The sequence below is a fragment of the Echeneis naucrates genome, chromosome 6 (assembly GCF_900963305.1).
Source record: "Echeneis naucrates chromosome 6, fEcheNa1.1, whole genome shotgun sequence".
Lineage (NCBI taxonomy): Eukaryota > Metazoa > Chordata > Actinopteri > Carangiformes > Echeneidae > Echeneis > Echeneis naucrates.
Genome location: NC_042516.1, coordinates 21,922,383 through 21,940,599, shown reverse-complemented (window position 1 = coordinate 21,940,599; position 18,217 = coordinate 21,922,383). Strand labels below are relative to the sequence as shown.

Sequence of the window (18,217 nt, the reverse complement as noted above, 5' to 3'; positions counted from 1 at the left end):
TATCAAATTTCATGAAGTGGCACCTAAAGATTTTTCTTTTCCTTCCAAGGGCACAAATTTAAAACCTTTGTGGGTCTGATGGGTAAAAGGAGCTTTGAGGATCACGGTGCGACTTATTCAGCAGAGATAAAGTCTTCATTTCAGTGAAAATCCACCTGGTAACAGCTGATTTCATCGCTGCAGACTGAAGATTAATGATGATGACTTCCTGCTCTTCCATCTTACAGTGATCACGAGAAGTTTCAATTTGTTTGTTAATATTGTTGTCTTTGTTTTGAAGAGTTTGCTGCTGTGGCCAATAGTGACAATTATTGGCAACCAGTGACATCTAGTGGGGAAACAAAGTGATGACAACAATCCCTGAAAGTGTCACAGAAAATCACAAAAATGTCACTGACCACATTATCTTCCACAATAAAAACACCTCGCCTGTCAATATCATCACATGTTTATTAAGTGACTTTGTACAATACAAATGAAAAATAAAATTAAAAATATAGAGATGGAGTACATAGCCAAAGCAAACTGCGGTGTTGACTCTTCATTTCCCACTGACCCATTTCCACAGAGTGACTGAAATATTGTTTCCTTTTCCAGCACGTCCAGAATCACTGTTACATGTGAAAGTGTGTTCGTCTGTTTCATTATTTTTTGCTTAAGATTCAAACAGTGGACGCTGCTGTCAAGTCTCTGAGAATTTTGTAGACATAGAAAAGAAGTTATTACTTCAGCTGGCTCGGTATATATAAAAATAAACTAAAGTGAAATATAACACTTGACATTATAAATGGTGGTCCGAGGCTAGTGGAGATAGCGAAACAGAGGAGAAAAAACAAAAACAAAACAAAGCAAGCATTACATTTCAGAAAAAAAAAAAAAATTCTTTAGCCATATTTTTTTTTAGAAATCTATAAAAAAGGCCGAAGGTTTGTTTTTATGGTTTAAGGGTTTTTATGTTGACACCATTAAATTTGAGGCTGTCGCGCTCTTAAAGGAGGAGGGGGTGTTCACGTTTTACCGGGTGCACTCATAACGAAACAAAGGATTAGTTTAATGCCTTTTCCTCTTATTGAATACATGACAGACGATCAGGTTAATGTTTACTTACTGTTACTGTCATTATCCTGTAAACAAACATCTTTCACCAGAACTTGATTGTACAACAGTCAGACATGACTCAGGGGATTTTTTTTTTTTTTTTTTTTTTTTTTTGTGTCTTCACTCTCCATTAAACTGTATACATCAGTTATTTAAAAGCAACCTCAGGAGAAGAGCAGGGGAGGGGACAGTTATAACAACAACAATAATATCAATAATAATAATAATAATTAAAATAATAATATGGGTTTGGCTTTTCTAAAAATGGGGTCATTTTTTATGATGTTAAGGTAAACATTCGTTGATGATGATGATGATGAGTCCCTTGGCAGCGAGGGGGCTCTGTGGTGGTGGCTCTGAATGTAGGTGATGCAGACCCCTCCCCCCCTTCACATACCCCCAGTTACCCCACAGTTACCCCCCAGTTACCCCCTCTAGTGGGTGGGAGCAGAAGCACGGCTGTGCTGGCAGACATAGCAGGGCTGGAGGAAGAGGAGGAAGTGAAGGTAGAGGGGGTGGGGGTAGAAAGGGCCGGGGAGAGGAGGGGTAAAGTCAGTGCCACACACTGGTGTCCTGACCGGCAACGTTGGCAAACAAAAACAACTCAAGTTGGGATGGTCCTGCCGACTGTCTTTAAAAGATCTTGCCTTTCTTTTTGTTCTTCTCCAGAGTCCTGCAGAAGGAGAAGCACACGCAGGATCAGTCGACGCAGTTAAAAACACATTTCAGCTCAAGCGACAGACAGACACATCACTAATTTATGTCTGAACCATGCATCATTATTTTTGGATTGTGTGTTTGATTGACATGATTTTTCATTAATGGAGGATTGACGTTTTTAAAATGAAGCACTTTTATTCCAATAACCAAATGCTGCATTTTTTATCTTTTATGTGTCACAACATTCTTGTACATTGTCAGCACTCAGACCACAAATCATATTCTGCAGATGTTTAAGGAAGGTAGTTGTTTGGTACAAGTCCCAACAACATTCATTCCAACGAAACATCTGACAGGATAATCACAATATGGTTTCTGTATATTTTTCAGCTGTGATCTCCATTCATTAGTTGAATAGGAGCTCTGAGCAGGTTGATTGTGCTTCTTTGAATAACATTTACCTTAAATGATAAAACTGTCCAGAGAGAAGAGTATTATGTTGGGTTTCCTGTATTTTGTATTCTCAATTGAAATAAAAGAATGTAAAGATTGTGTGCTGTCACTTGCAGTCTGAATGAGCTGCTGATACCAAAGAATGATAAAATCACTCCATTTACTGCTTAAATTCTCCATATGCCAGTCTAACCCCAACTCTGACTGTCCCATAGTGACGGCATGTATCTGCAGTGAAGCTCCCTTTAAATTCTCTCAATAGAACTAAGTAACTGTGTTGAAGGACGATAATCACGTCGTCACTGTAAAACTCTGCAGCTTTCAGTGCAGACACAAACAGATAATAGTTCACAAGTCACCAAAAAAAATTTCTTTCTGACTCACAGCTGAGTCCCGAGTGTGTTTTCAACACAGATTGAGGAAATTATTTCTGATAAAGCCACATCTTAATTCGTAATCGTAATTTGATTGTGATTTGAGTCTGAAGATAATCTCGGGTCGATTAAAAGGTTTGTTTTTTTAAATTGCTGGGAAATATTAGCTCAGTGTGCAGTCTGACATTTACCTAGATCAGATAAAGCCAGAGTCTTAGAGATACAGGAGCTTCATCGTGTGTGTTAAAGTGTGGCTGTGAGGAGCCAGCTGTACCTGGAGGCCTCCAGTTTCTGCTGCTCCAGGCGCTGCTGGGCCTCCCAGTTCGCTCTCTCCTCCTCAAACACACGCCTCTTCTCCTCCAGCTCCTTGTGCTGAGCCTCCAGGTTTTTCTTCATTTGCTCATGACGCCGCTGAAGCTGCAGGAAAACGGGCAGGACAGAAGGAGGCCGTGAGCAATTCACACCGCACCAACAGTCACACATGGACCTGAAAGGCTTTTACACATTTCTACAGATTCTATTTTTTCTTACACAACAAATCAAACTGTTTGCGATCAAATGATTTCACGGAAACAGAAATAGGAAACTGCATTGATAAGGAAAAATTATCTGGAAATCCCAGTGAAACAAATCAAAAGTGTGACATCATGTTTCATCTACCAGTTTTAAGTACGGTTGAAATATGAATAATTTGATGATAAAAAAAAAAAAAGGTCCAGGTACTTTTTCTTTAATCAAAGCTGATTGAATTATTTTGACTCGCATTATACAACATGCTCTGCCTGGGTTTCACACAGAGGATTATTAATGACGCACAACGTTTCCGAATTCACAGATGTGATCACAGATAAGATGGACCAAAGCCAAGAGAGGACAGAAAAAGTCAAAAGTGTGGGAACGTTTCAAGTTGCAAACAACTGAGAACACTTTGGATCCACTGTAAAACGGAACAGCACTTAAAAACCAAAAGCACTTCAGGTCTGCAGAGCAGAGCTCACACAAGGTAATGTAAACACGCCAACTACATTTTTTGCCCCTTTTCTCTTTTTTCCCCATTGCTACTTGTTAAAGCAAACTACTCGATAAATTTATGAAATAACTGCTTGCATATGCGATTCTAAAAATAATCGGTAAGCTGCAGCCCTGGTTTTAAGGTTTATTCCTGGCTTTAGCTTTCACCTTCAGTTTAATTCACTTGGTCAGATGACAGTACACAAAGTGATTTTAATACTTATGGGTTGTTGAAACATCTTCAATTGATCAACAAATCAGCACATTAAAGCTTCTTTCATATGAGCACTAAAAGGCTTCAAAGGGCAACACACCAAGTGCAGCTATAAGCCAGACTGGTGTTAGTAAATTTATAGTCCTGTTTTTCTTGCATGGCCATTTTATGTCTTGGTGGAAGTATATTCATAATTTATTTCCACATTTTCCTGATTTAAATAAGCCGTGTCAAGTTTTACTAATTATCTGAACAGGTGGAAACGATAAAGCGGTCACTTGCTCCGTTTGTCTTCACTGCATTCACATCAGCATAAACAGCCTTTATCTAAAATCTGCTTTTTATAACCGGGGGAACTGGCCAACAGAATGCTCATTTACATAACTCAATAGCTTGATTTCATACAGTTCCCTTGCTCTAACCGCCGGAACACGTCAGCATAAGAGGAAGGAAGGCACTCAGACATATGAGTAATTTCACAAGAGCAAAAAACGCAGTGTGTGTCTGTCTGTGTGTCTGCGTGCTCGTGTTTGTTACCTCTGCTTCAGAGTCTTTGAGCTTCTGCACTTTCTCCTTGACCTTCATCTCAAACACCTGCTCCATCTCCATCTCCATCTTCTTCATCTTAGCCACATGCTCTCGCCTCTCCTCCTCCATCTGGGCCAGAGGACTCCTGCACAGGGAGGCCATGTGTGCGCACGCACATACACACACACACACACACACACACACACAAAGAGAGAGAGAGAGACATGCACAAACACACGCCAGGTTTAGACCAGAAATACACTACATCACTAGCACCGGTCTCCTCACATTTGGAACAGGAATTTCATCCATAACTAGCTAGATTAAAATTTCAGACTTTACTCCAATGGGACATTTAAAAACTGAGTTATTTAACAAAATTAGTATTTTGATCCTATTCTGCAAATTGATTCCTAATTTCTGAAACTCATTTCCAAGTAGTTTGAAATCAGATTGCAGAAAATGTTGCCAAAGAAGAAGAAGAAGAAGTGGGGGGGATTGGGAAAGAAATTGTTGGAATTCAGCTCTTTTCACTGGAGCCTACCAGAAGAGGTCGATCACCGGAAAACTTGCCAACTGGAACCGTTTGGACTAAACTACCAAGCTGATGAAAGTAAGATTTACAACTGTTTCTCTTCCAGAGGAGCCAGAAACACAAGAAACTGACCTTAACCCCCCCACCCCTTCCCAAAGAAATACAGACTTTGGGGGCAAACGCGTAGGAAAAAGAGACCAAGAGATGTGAGAATTCAGGGACGACAGGACTCAAAAAGGTTGAGAAACGAGACGGGAAACCAAAACCAACCATGACGCATTTCTGGGGACCAGGAGAGGCAAATGCAAGGAACCTGGAAACGCTGGCTGTTAGTGCAGATACGGGTTGAATGTCAGTTAAGGCCCAGCAGGACAGTTTGTTGCAGGTTAAGTGAACAAGGACCTGTCATGAAATCCACGTGGAGGTTAACCTGTTAACCTGATGCTTGTTAAGCATCATCTGATCTCAGACTGACGCCAACATGTCTATGTAGACATTTTTTTTTTCTTTAAAGTTAATTAATTTACGAAAATATAATTGTACTACACATTCATTCAGTCACTTCGGTTTTAATATGAGAGACATGGAGCTGATCCGTGGGGTTGGACTCATATTCAGAGGAAAGTAGTTGGACTGATGCAGCCCATATTTCTGTAACTTTGGATATTCAAGTCTAACGGCTGTGCTTTACAATAATTGTCTAAACGTTGTGGAAACACACCACTTGGTGACTCCTTGGCTTCCTCCTTGGGAGCTAAGCGGCTGGAGATGTGCACAGTAACAACTGCACAACCAAGATGGCGGTGCTTGGATATTACACTTTACCATGAATCTAGTTCCGACGATAAACTGATCTTTTGTGTTTATTTGCCCTCAACCTCAGGCTGGGTGCCGAGATAAATGAGTGACACAAAAAGTAGAATGCAGCCAACAGCACCGCACAAACACATTTTTGTCTCTCGAGTGGAAACGTCTCTAATATTATTGTCCTGAGCGTCATAAACACAGGTAACCACCACAAACATCTCATGTGCAGGTCTCTGTAATTAGTCCAAGCAGGGCTAATAAAAGCAGCAGGTAGAGACAGTGCTGAATGCACCAGCAGAAACACTGAAAGGAAAAATTAACGCAATGTAGCCTTCGTAGGCGTCGGACTACATTTATGAGAAGGTGCGGCAATTCACAGCTTCCCCCCCTGCTGTTCATGAAAACATCTACTGACGAGGGGGAGGGGGCAGTTCAGCGGGGGGAAGCTGACCCAAGTCGACAGGGAGGAGGAAAATACCCAAACACAGCCAATGAGGGGAGAGCAGAGGAAGGACAACATCTTAAACAAGGGTCTGAAAAATAAGTGAAAAAATGACCACTTACATTCCTTCAACTGTGTCAAGTCTAAAAAACAAAAACACATACAACCAAACACACACGCACGCACGCACACACACACACAGACACACACAGCATGCATTGATGAGGTCATGCACTAAAAATAAAACTACAGCGTATTAAGTGTATTCTGTGACTCAAACTAATTTCTCACTAAAAATGGAGGAGAAAAAAAAAAACAAAACAACAAAAGCTCGGAAAAGAAAATTAACAATGTAGGCTTTGTGAGCTTGGTGTCAAATACATTAGTGGAGTTGGTCAAATGTTTAGCTGTGTGTTAGCATCAGCAGTGTGAGGCTTCTATTCAGCTGTAGAGCAAAATCAGTGGCATGATTTTATGCAAAGTAGTATAGTGATAAGCAAAACCATTGATTGTTTTTCAAGCGTCTCACACACACAGATGAATCAAACCCAAACCTTGGTCTTTCCAGTTACCTGGACCCTTGAACCTTAAATAAAATAGCTGATGAATGATTTATTTGAGAATCGAGTCATCAGCAATTACTTCCTACAAGCTAAATGTGTTATGTTGCTTCCTCAAATGTGTCAAAAATATGAAACCAGCAACTGGATTAACTGCCTCTTGGTTTTATGCCTCAGATAATTACAATACAGGAAATACAGACACACTCTGCCGCCCTGTTTCTGCAGAAAATTATACAACCGCAGTGCAACTGGTAGTTTATCCTTGAGACAAATTATTAATAGGGGACCTTCTGCTTCCAGCCTCAACCAGGACTTACTTGGTGGATAGTTGTCCTTTGGCCCGGTTGTTGTCGACTCCGTTGTAGGTAACAGCAGCCAGTTTCCTGCTGCGGTAGTTTTCATAGTGGACGTTGTTTGTCACATCCTTCAGGTCCTGCATGTGAGTTCTGCAGTGAAACACCACAGAGTTAGAAATATTTGAAAAGAGATTAAAAAAAAAAAAAAATTGCTGACATTCATTTATTCTACTACAAACATCTACTATTTGGGTATCAGTGACAGCTTCACTCGAGCCTGCTTCTCACAAGAATGGTCGAATAGAGTGACTACCTGGAAATAATACTTCATAAATATACGTTTCAGTACCTGATGAGCATGTCCCTGAGGATGGTGAAGTCGCAGTGGTCACTGTTTTCAACTAGAAGGGAGGACAAGGAAAAAAAGAGTAACCTATTTCTTGTGTCTAACACAGTAGACAGCACAAAGCATCATGAAGAATGTTGGATTCAGGATTTCAGGATTTCTGTCCCGCCACTCTTCACCTGTCGATTAAAAACTTTTTTATTTTATTTTTTTTACACATCTAAGATGAGGTTTCTATATTTGATCTTGAGTTTGTTTGCTTTCAGATTTAAAAGTTTTAACATTACACTAACAACATGACCATACCTTCTGCAACCCCCCAGGGGTACTGTCTCCCTCTGACCCTCTTGCCATTAACCTCAATGATGGTGTTGCTTCCTACCACAGCCAGCGGCAACTTGTCCTGTCAAAAGAACAGATATACAGGTATAATTAACATAAGTGTTACACTTACAAACTGTCTACACAGTTTGACACAAGGATCCAGCAGGTCACACACCTTGATCTTCTTCACCAGCCTGTTCTCCTCTTCATCGTCTGTCTCAGGGAACTCATAGATCTTGATTTTGTGCTCTTGGATTTCTCGCATGATCTAGAGTGGAATCAAAAACAGGATCATTGAGCTGCTGACTGGAACTAAGCTGGACCTCAGGCTTGTGCTGAGATGAGGAAAAAGCTTCAAAAATTTTATTTTGATTACAAGGTATCAAATTATCTGGAGCAAAAGCTGCTGTATTATAAAGTTTTCAGCTGATACAAAATGACACACTAGAAAATTGAGTATCCTGTTTATACTTAAAGCAAATGTCTAAAACAATTACACATGTGACACGTGTCTTTTCTTACAGTTTCACAGTGTATTATATAGCCATAATGACTTCATATAAACAGTTTTAGCCCAGTTTGAATTTGAAAATAAAGATAAACACTCAACCCGCTACATACTTGGCTGACACTTTAATTAATGCAATTACACAACATTAACTAATTGGTTAAAAGATGTGGCTGCGTATCAAGAATGTTTCTACTAAAAGAACAACAAAATCCACAATTCAAAATTTAAGAAGTGCATGTAAGTCATCAATGTACAAACAGCTCCAACATCACAGAAGCTGCTCTTTCCTCGACTTTGTGTCAAGATGCCCAGTGTAACCCTCGTACTGATGACCACAGTAGGAAAAAAAAAAAAGCCTCTGAGATGTTTTTTTTTTTCCCTGCAGCTATGTGCAGCTGTGGAAACCACTGACCTGCTTCTTGAACTGTTGGCATTCCTCTGGAGTGAGGGTGTCTGCTTTGGCTATCAGTGGGATGACATTGACTTTCTCATGCAACCGTTTCATGAACTCAATGTCCAGGGGTTTCAATCTGAGAGATAAAGAGACAGATCCACATGCTTTGTTGTCGTTAATTCGCATCATCAAGATATTGTCCAGTTAATGCTCAGTAATGATATCTTTCATATACAAACCTCTCTGGCACATTCAATATAAAAAAAAAATTATTAAACAGTTGTGGTGTTTTTCTTCTCTGTCATCTTTGGAATTAAAAAGGAATGTTTTCAGGTTTGGGATTTAATTTGATAACTCTTCCTTGGTTAGAACTTCTTTAAACATCAAAAGCGTAGATGAAGTTAAACCAAATATAGCAAACCATCTGTGACAACTGACTGACGTTTAATGTCGAAGAAAATGACCTTGCAGTCGTGAGAAACGATTGCTATTCTTGGCTGTTTTGGGGCTGTATAAATAACATTGGACATTATTGCAGTTTTGAGTTGTAGCTTTGCATTTCATTGCGAATATAGTTATACAACATAATTCACATCTTCATTTGATTCTTCTATGGCCTTGTGGAAATATCCCTCTGAATCAAACTCTGCCCAGAAGCAGAATTTGTTGTTTTTAGAGGTTAGCGTGGGATGTTTGTCATGTAGCCAACAGCAATGGAAGCCAATATAGAGCACAGCTGAAAACATGAATGCAACAACTGGTAGGTATTACCTGAGAGAGGAAAGACAAAAGAATACAAGCAAATCTTAATGTTTATATGTCTTGATTATATAAACAAAAAAAGGCTGCTACTGACATTAACAATGCTGCTGTTTTCTTACATTTTGGGTCTGATGGACCAAACAAATAATAATGAACAGCTGTCTCAGGGATTAGTCACATTCAAATCACCAGGGCCTTTGTGGCATTTAACAACCACACACAACACATCACAACATATTGAGTGTCGCTAAATGTTGGCTGATATGATTGATATGATTTCACAGATGCAGTGTTCTACCAAAAAAGTGTTCTTATTCAGAAGAGACCCAATGAGCATATTTCCCAAACTGTAAAAATGAAGCGGCCAAAATGAAATACTCAATGAGCAATATAAATAGGAAAAAAAAGGGAATGTTAAAGACATTTTTTTAAATTCACGCAGTGATTATTTTGATACCTTTTCTAGAAAACACCATTTAACTTTGAAAACTACCTGTTACACTGTAGAAACCCAATGAGGCTTCTTCATTAGCTGACCAAAACAGTCCAAAATCTGATATAACATAATTCAGAAGATATATAGTATACTGATTATCAAACTGGTAGCGATGTTAATGTTCAGCATCCACAACCTTTCCTGTAAAAACTTAACTGTTTTACAGATGGTTTGTTCTTCTTTTCAGAATAAACTTAATTACTCTTTATTACTCATAACTGGGTTTAACTATTTTGAGAAAGGCCTAATTTTATGATGCAACTGATATGTTTGATCTTTTTCTTCATGACACGATACTGTAAGGGTTGTTTACAATTAACTGCTTAAACAATTAACCAACGAGATAAGATTACAATTGATCAATTCTAATCAGCTAAGCCATTAAAATATCCTAGAACATCAATACTGTTGATAAAAATGTTTCCTGTAAGACTCGCTGACTGCACACTGGACCAAACACAACAGTATGTTGACATGTTGCTATTTCTAAAAAAAAAAAAAAAAATACAAGATGTCTGAAATGCTGACATCTTGGTGACTGAGGTAGACATTGCCTGATTATTTCACTTTGAAGTCTGATGCCAGTTGGACTGTATTTGCATTTCTCCTTCAGGGTCGAGAGGTGACACTGCTATTCTGCTCATAATTTAGTCACAAATGGACCCAATCTTAATTACATGGAGCTTACTATGTGTTCCTGAATAAGTGAGGTGTCAATTCTCTTCATTAAATGAACTTAAAAGGACAAATCACTTTGTGGTTATCTGTGTGAGGGGGGAGGACTTCTCTCCTCCCAATGTTTGCACATCTACTTACTCTTCATTGATAAACTCCAAGTTTTCTTGGATCGCTTTAACTGTGCATTAGCATTCTAAACAGGTTACAGATGCTCATCTATTCTAAATAATATGTTTTAATCTTGTCAGTTCACCCTTCATGGTCAGTTAATAAGTGCTAGCTAATGATCAGAAAAACAATATCCTAAGTCACGGTCTCCAAAGCTTCATAAAACCAGTTAGAGTTTAAAATTCAGATTTGTGTTTGAGGTCACTGATGTTGCTGTGTGATAGCAGTCAGCTGGTGTAATGAGGGCATGCTCTGTGTGCCTTTGTGAGAACATACGCTGCGCATCCTTGAGGCAAAGTACTGCTTGTGTAGGGACAGAGGACATGCTTGTACAAACACAATGTCTCACAGAAGACGGATAGACAAAATGGAAAGAAAAAAACAAAAGAAAGCAAGAAGGACAGAGGCTTCTTCAATGTGTTCAGCAAGTCACGGTCGACAGCCAACGCAGTCAAGAACACGTGAGTACATGCTAGTCATTTGCATTCAAACAAATGGAGCAGCTTCACAAAGACGGCAAACAAGACACAAGATTATCCAGCCCCACAATGACAAGCAGTAGTATGTGCTTTTGTGGTTTTTACACTTGCGAGCTGTGACTTGGCGTCAGATATTTAAACAATCTAAAATCATGCATATATGTAAAAAGAGGTAATTTACCACGTACTGGCACTCGTTTTTTTAACGGCAGGAAATAACTGCTTGAGGCCTCATTTTCCATTTCACTACTGCCTCTCTCTGTTCTTCAGCTGAATTGAGTGCACCACACAAGACATGTACACTTTTTAAAAGAAAGACAAGAACCTCTGAGCTGTCCAATAACTATAGAAGAACTGCTGGTTTGTGTATAATAAACATTGAAATTAAAATTCCGCACAATCTTCCCTTTATGAAACATTTGGCAATCAGTATCATCTGCTGGGCACTTTTCCAGCGACTTCGGCTATACTTCCCCCACCCTCCCTTTTTCCCATTTAACTAGCCTCAAGTTTTAACCCTTATTTTGCAAGACAAGCTGACTCAGAGTCACATTATCATTTACAGCAATGGCTCAGGAGGAGGATAGATGGAGTATGACAACACATGCACGTATTGTACTTCACATTCAATCCCTGACCTCAGCGCTCGCCTCGTATGACTATAGCCTCATGCTGTTGGCCAATGAACTCTGCAGAAGCAGCTGAGGGTTTGGCGTGTTGATGAAATGTTAAGGAAGGAAGAGGTTTACTGTCTGCAATCCCATGGGTTTTTACAGACAGTACGGGGATTGGAACCAACAACCTTCAGCTGACCTTTTATTTCCCCTCTGACACTGTTTCCTCCCTCAGTTCACCCTTCCCGTTTAAAACATTTTCCTTTCATGAGTCCCTCAACCTCAAATGTGTTAAATTAGGGACTTTGATTCACACTGGAATGCTGCTTACCAACATATGCGTTAATTGAAGACCTCCACTATCATAAAAGCTTTAAGAATTTGACTCCCAGACTCACCCATGTCCTGAGGGCGCGATGAAGTACAGACAACAGTGGATCCGACTGTCAGGCATCTGTCTTCTATTCACCCGAGATTCTGAGTTCAGGTAGTCTTCAAACTTGCTGTCTATGTGGTCAATGATTGGCTGCCAGCTGCACAATACATATTACAAGTTTGGATAAGAAACAAATCCTACAATTACCCAAAGAGGATTTAGGAATGGTGGGGAGTGTCTTTGATATTTTAGGGATTACAGAATGAAGGAATGGCATCTGAGCTGCAGTTGTGTAGATTCTTACCAGTTGCTGTTGTCAACAGCATCTCCAAACCCTGGGGTGTCAACTATTGTGAGCAGCAGCTGGACACCACCCTCCTTTATTAAAACTTTGGACTGCTCCACCTGGCGTATTAGAAAGAATAAAAGGCAAGTTGTGTTTACCTCAGCCACAAACTGTCCCTTTGAAACCAAGCCATGTAATTTCTCCTAAAAAAATATCAAAGACATGGATTACGTGATGAAAAAATCTTTGGTACGGTGTGCCAAGTGCGGCACCAATCATGTATTTTAGAAAGAAAACACTTGAAGCTTGCAGCATGTATCAACATGCCACTTTACACTATGCAATTAGCCAACTATGCTGAGAAACCAGAAAAGCACAAAAGCATCTGGAGGTAGTAACGCTGTCAGTCAGCAGGCAGACAGGTAAAGTTTTGCACCTGAAGCACTAAAGATTAATAAAAATGCTGTGTAATTAGGGAGGATGATGGTAAAATCATTTATGGCAGGAGCTGACAGCCAGTGTGATCTGAAACTGAAGGAATAATGCCTGTTTTTGGGACTCAGTCAAAATTGATCCATCCTGTGATGTTCTGAAATGTTATCTCTCTCAAACCAAATCAGCTGTTGACTGAGCTGCACCTACTTCAATGCCATAATCCTCTTTTCCTTACTTTCTCTTCCTCTTAGCTGCTGTAATGGTTAACAAGCCAAGAATTTAACGTCACTGGACTCACCTTAGTCTACTCCGAGACAGATAATCTACTTGGGAGCGACATATTTGGAAACACAATAAAAACAAACTGATAATTAAGTAAGAATGTAAGCCACTGAAATAGCTGTTCTATGACTCATGTTGGATGATCCAGTGGCCACAGTGCTTGCCACATTTTCTAACCAAACGTCACAATTATGGCTTGAGAAGTTGGCACTTTTCAACTCTGATATATGGTCTACTTAATATTACAGCAAAAAAAAAAAAAAAAATTATATATATATATATATATTGTTTCCTGTCCCAGAATCCATTTGTTTTTTCTTCTTGTTGCCACAGCACACACTTACATAGCAGGTGTGTTTGTTTTTGACACTGCATGACTATCTTAGATCCCATCTCAAAAATAGCATTTAATACCTGCACAGTCTTTTTGATTCGATGCGATGGTCCAGGATACTCTGCTGAATACAGGTCTGTTAGGAACAGAGAGTTGATCAACGTGGATTTGCCCAGGCCGGACTCACCTGAAACGGGAAAACAAGTCAAGCACAGGGTTACTTGGAATTACACACTGAAAACCTATTACAGCTGCCCTTCCCGTTCCATTACACCACCACAAAGATCACTGTTGACATCTTGTAGACAATCAAAGGGCATGTGTCTAGTCGGGGATGAGGCTGACATTTGTCCAGAACATCAATCCTTTGGTTAACAGTTGAAGGCTAAGGAAACAACACAGACAAGTGGCCATTGTGTGCCCTGTTTCCAAGTTCCCATTGAAAAGGATCATTAGTGGAAATGACCACTGGCACTGCCTGCTTTGGCAGATGGCCACAGGTCAATATTTAACGAGCTAACATTTATACCAAAGCCACAGTCAAAGGGTAATGGGTGGTGCTTGTGCTGTAGCATTTGTTTGTCAGGCATATTAAGGATGCCGTGTAACCATCTGTTATGTGTATTAGTTTGTTAAACTGACGGCAGAATGATGAGAAGCCTGCAAAAAAAAGAGAAAATAAAAGAAAGCACTGCTCTGCTGTGTGTGAACTCAATATGTTGTTGGGTCATGTGTTTCATGAGGCATGGACAGACGTGCCAGTCAGTGGTGTTCATACTAGTCCCATCGCTCCCATTCCCTTCCTCCATCGTTCATCCTCTTTTCCTCTCTTGCACCACACTGGTGACGCACTGTGTTTCACGGTGGGGACATGTGGGCTCACAGCTCATCAGAGCCAAGAAAAGCTGAATATTGTGTGTTGATGCAAGAGGGCGAAACCATAAAAGCAACAGCAAACTTCTAATGACAAACAAGCACAGATGTCCACTTCGTTTTTCCTTTCTGCTAGATGCCATGCCGTTTTTATTCTTTTCTGCCATAATTTCCAACATTAAGCATAGTGTTGAAAACAATCTAAAGCATTCAGAGACACAAGAAGAAGACTTGGTCTCCATCCAGCAGCTTTTATAAATAACACTTCAGAGGACAAGAACAAACAAACCAACATTCCTTGTCATGAGCATGTTCTAATGCAACTAGAGAAATAACAGTAGCAAATACTTGTTAATGCTAATGCATATATGTATGTAATGTAATTTGATTAGCAGTACTCTATGCAGAAATGTGTAGAGGAACTGTGTGGTGAAAATGCAATGGGAGATGTGCTATTCTTAGAGGCATGCTGGGTGCAAATTCTGTTTGCCCCACCACAGGAAATGGTTTTGACCCGAAGAAACATTTTCCCTCCAAACAGAGACTGATCAGCCGAGAAGGATCTTGGCCCAGGGTCAACCACCACATCCAAGCATTTTAAAAGAATGTCTGCATTTTTGATTTGTAGCTCCAGATAAATTCAACCCAAATGGAAGACAATGTTCAGGACTTGACTTCAAGAGTAATTCAAAGGAAGAGCAATAGGGTTAGATTGGTCCCATCCATTGACTCAGCAATTAATACGAGAGAGCTGGGGGCACGTCCCTTGTGTATAAATATAGCTCCACACACACACACACACAGTTTCTCTCAATAAGAAACCACAACGAAGGACTTCAAAATGCCAGCCACGATGAATACAATGAAATGATTCAAACACAACAGGGGCAAACAGGGAGAGATGGAGAGCATGTGTTCTTACCCACGACCATCAGTGTGAACTCAAAGCCCCTCTTGACAGACTTCCTGTACACTTGGTTGGGGAGGCTTGCAAAGCCAACATATCCTTCCAGATTCTTTGTTTGCTGTAAGGCAAAGAAAAAATGCAAACATCAAAACCATAAAGAGATTTAATCTTACATCCCACTTCAGATGTAAAGCTCAAGAGAAACCTGTTTCTCATCCTACTCACACTGTAACAGAAATACTCTTCCAAACTTCCCACAATGGGAACCTTGATATGACACTGACACTGTAGTGTCTGCCGTACATTCATGAATTTGTTTTGACTGTCACAATGTCAACATTGACTACCATATTGATTTTCTTTTACTACGTCAGATTGCTCAAAATGTATTTCATTGTACAGTTTTGCCTGTGCTGCACAATGATATTTTAAGTCCCTCCTTTCACTGCTCTTGTTTTCTTTACAAAACACAGTACTAACTGACTTGTTTGGCCAAGTCAGGTTGGTTGGTTATTTATTGGCATTTACTTGGAAACATAAATGATGTAGGTGTTCATTTGCGCATAGAGGAGGGAAGCAACGGCCAACCACACCAGTGAAAACTCTAAAGTCAGGAGTGTACTCCACTTGTGATCAGATCACCCAGGATGCATGTTAATTTCAGTATGAACAGGGCCTCTGTATCAAAATCAAACTGGAAACAGGCTCGTCTGTCATAGTAAGACTGGCCATCGCAAGACCCACTCCTGCCCCTGTTACAAATACAATCTAATCATGTGGGAAACCCTGTGATGTTATTCTTGAAAAATTCCTTTAGTACGCCCCAAGTTAGACAAAACATTGCACCACATTCTCAATCTGATTGTTCCATAATTTCACATAAAATATAATCACACTAAAAGTGAGACATTTAGATCCAAGCTGTCACCATTCCAACCAATGGATGAATGGATCTTGACATACATTCTTAACTTTAATTAAGCATGACACAGTAGTGGAGATTTCTTGGCTTTAATTTAATTAAGCAGATCTGAACACTGTGAATAAAACTGTTGAAAAAATGCTGTCCAATTACTTGAAGGATAAATATAATTCCTTTACTTACAGCTGTTGTGTGGACATCATTGTGGTCCAGAAGGAGCCAGCAGTTCCAGGGTCACAAAGTAAAGGGAGCGAGCGCAAAAACAAAAAAGGCAACAGTGAATCAATATCATGCCATCTGATAAGCCCACAGTTCTGTCTCCAGAATTAGATTCCCTAGCTGTAAAGCCTAAGGCAAAATGATTCATGAACTTCACTAATGTAACAGCACAGGCTGAGGGCCAATTTGTACCGTATTCCACTTCACTTGCTCCTTTAATGTCAGCAGCACCATAACGCGAGGCCCATTCATTGTTTCAGCGTTTTCTTTTTGACTGCGGCTCGGGGAGGATTTCTGCCTCAAACACCTGAGCATCTCCTGCTCATCAACAGCAGCCCACGTCTTCTGTGTCATGCTGTGACTTATGATAATTTGCCTACAGGATGTGCAGCAAAAAACGGAGCCGCATCCTGAGGCTTCATCGGCTGAACCAACGCATGTCAAACGTTGCAAATTTGTATATGAGGAATGAATTATCAGCCTTCTAATAGCACATTCTTTTTTTAAGTCTAAAAAGATTTTGTGAAACATTAGAAACCTATCATTTTAGAACAAATGGTGTCTGTTTCCTTTGCGGCAAGGTCTGACAGGTCTGCAAAAGGAAGTGGTGGCAGGGGAGGACCAAGCTGCAGTTTGAGTGTGCATATTTTATAGTTCAAATCACATTCTGAAGAGTTAGTAATCTCTGTAGGAAACGCACGTTAAAGTCAAAACAGGGATTCTGAGGTACTAGATCAAGTATAATCCAGATTAAATGCCAGATTGGTCCTTCTTACACCTCACTGCCAGAGAGCTTCCACATTTAGCTTTGATTGTCTGACCTAGATGTTCAAACCATTGCAGTTTGATCAATTTATGGATCTCACACAAGTGCAGCTGCCATCTCTAACAGACATGCGACGAAGTGGTCGTTCTCATCTTGCAAAGACACATTTTTTTAAAATGTCTTCCCGGAAAAAAAGTGGTGTTAAAGAACACAACGCTGTATTCTGAATAATAAGGGGCTATTTAACGTTATTACGAGAAAATGAAAAAACCTCTGCAGCTCTCACAAATTAAAGATACATCTAATTTTCACCCCTCAGGTTCAAGCAAATTAGCAATAACGGGGGCAGTTTAATCCAACACACGACGCTAAATTAGCTCATATTAAACCTTTAAAAGACACTCGATTATAACCCCAGGAGGAGTGATATTGTGTCTAATTGTGTTAGATTGTAACACGAACAGCAAAACCCCCAGTTTAGAAGAAATACTTTGTGAGAGAGCTAAAGGCAGGAAATGACACTCCCGTTAGGTTATGCAGCCTGCTAGCGAAGCCGAAGCTAACAGCTAGCTAGCTAGCTAGCAAGCCCATCCAACTGGAGGCGGACGGCTGGGCGTTGGTGCTCAGGACTCGGCAGGAGCTAAAGAGCCCTAAAGTCGAACAGACCGAACAGCGCGTCCTGTTTTAATACGGTTAATTTGAGATACGACGCGGTTTTAGAAATAAGTCGCCCCAGTAGCTATGAGAAGCGGTCTTACCCATAACGTTGACGCTCCCTGCCGCCTCAAATACCGATCATTCACGAGCCGACATTCCCCTTCTCGCTGCTTTTGCTTGAGTTACGCACTGTCAGCCGCGCAGCGCCGCCCGTGCGCAACACAGCTACGGCGAAAGTCTCGCGTAAATCCTACGTGAATCTCAAAAGGCGGCTGAGCCGTAGTCTCGCGATAGCCAGCTCAATCCTTTGAGTCCAGACGCGTTGTCGCGATAACTAAAAGTCTTAGTTGGGGAACTTGAGAAATTTATGATACAGTTTTAATCTAACAGTAATTTAACAGTAAAGG

The 18,217-nt window shown here is 40.3% G+C and overlaps 1 protein-coding gene across 1 annotated transcript; it reads right to left on the bottom strand.

Annotated features, from left to right (window-relative positions):
* Positions 1-432: 432 nt before the first annotated feature.
* Positions 433-18,027, bottom strand: septin7b (septin 7b). Its single transcript, XM_029504169.1, has 15 exons — positions 17,912-18,027; positions 17,718-17,719; positions 15,262-15,364; positions 13,547-13,653; positions 12,434-12,534; positions 12,152-12,286; positions 8,575-8,692; positions 7,827-7,919; positions 7,634-7,730; positions 7,331-7,382; positions 7,003-7,131; positions 6,245-6,265; positions 4,348-4,483; positions 2,860-3,002; positions 433-1,771 (listed from the first exon to the last, which is right to left on the bottom strand). The coding sequence occupies exons 1-15, from the start codon at positions 17,913-17,915 to the stop codon at positions 1,732-1,734; spliced, it is 1,281 nt and encodes a 426-aa protein (XP_029360029.1). The 5' UTR covers positions 17,916-18,027; the 3' UTR covers positions 433-1,731.
* Between the last annotated feature and the right edge of the window lie 190 nt (positions 18,028-18,217).

Excerpts from the sequence above, each read along its gene's own strand:
- septin7b (XM_029504169.1), bottom strand. Across the intron at positions 7,920-8,574 it reads GCCAACAGTTCAAGAAGCAG|ATCATGCGAGAAATCCAAGA; the intron begins GTCAGTGGTTTC and ends ATTCCACTCTAG. Across the intron at positions 7,731-7,826 it reads GGCTGGTGAAGAAGATCAAG|GACAAGTTGCCGCTGGCTGT; the intron begins GTGTGTGACCTG and ends TTCTTTTGACAG.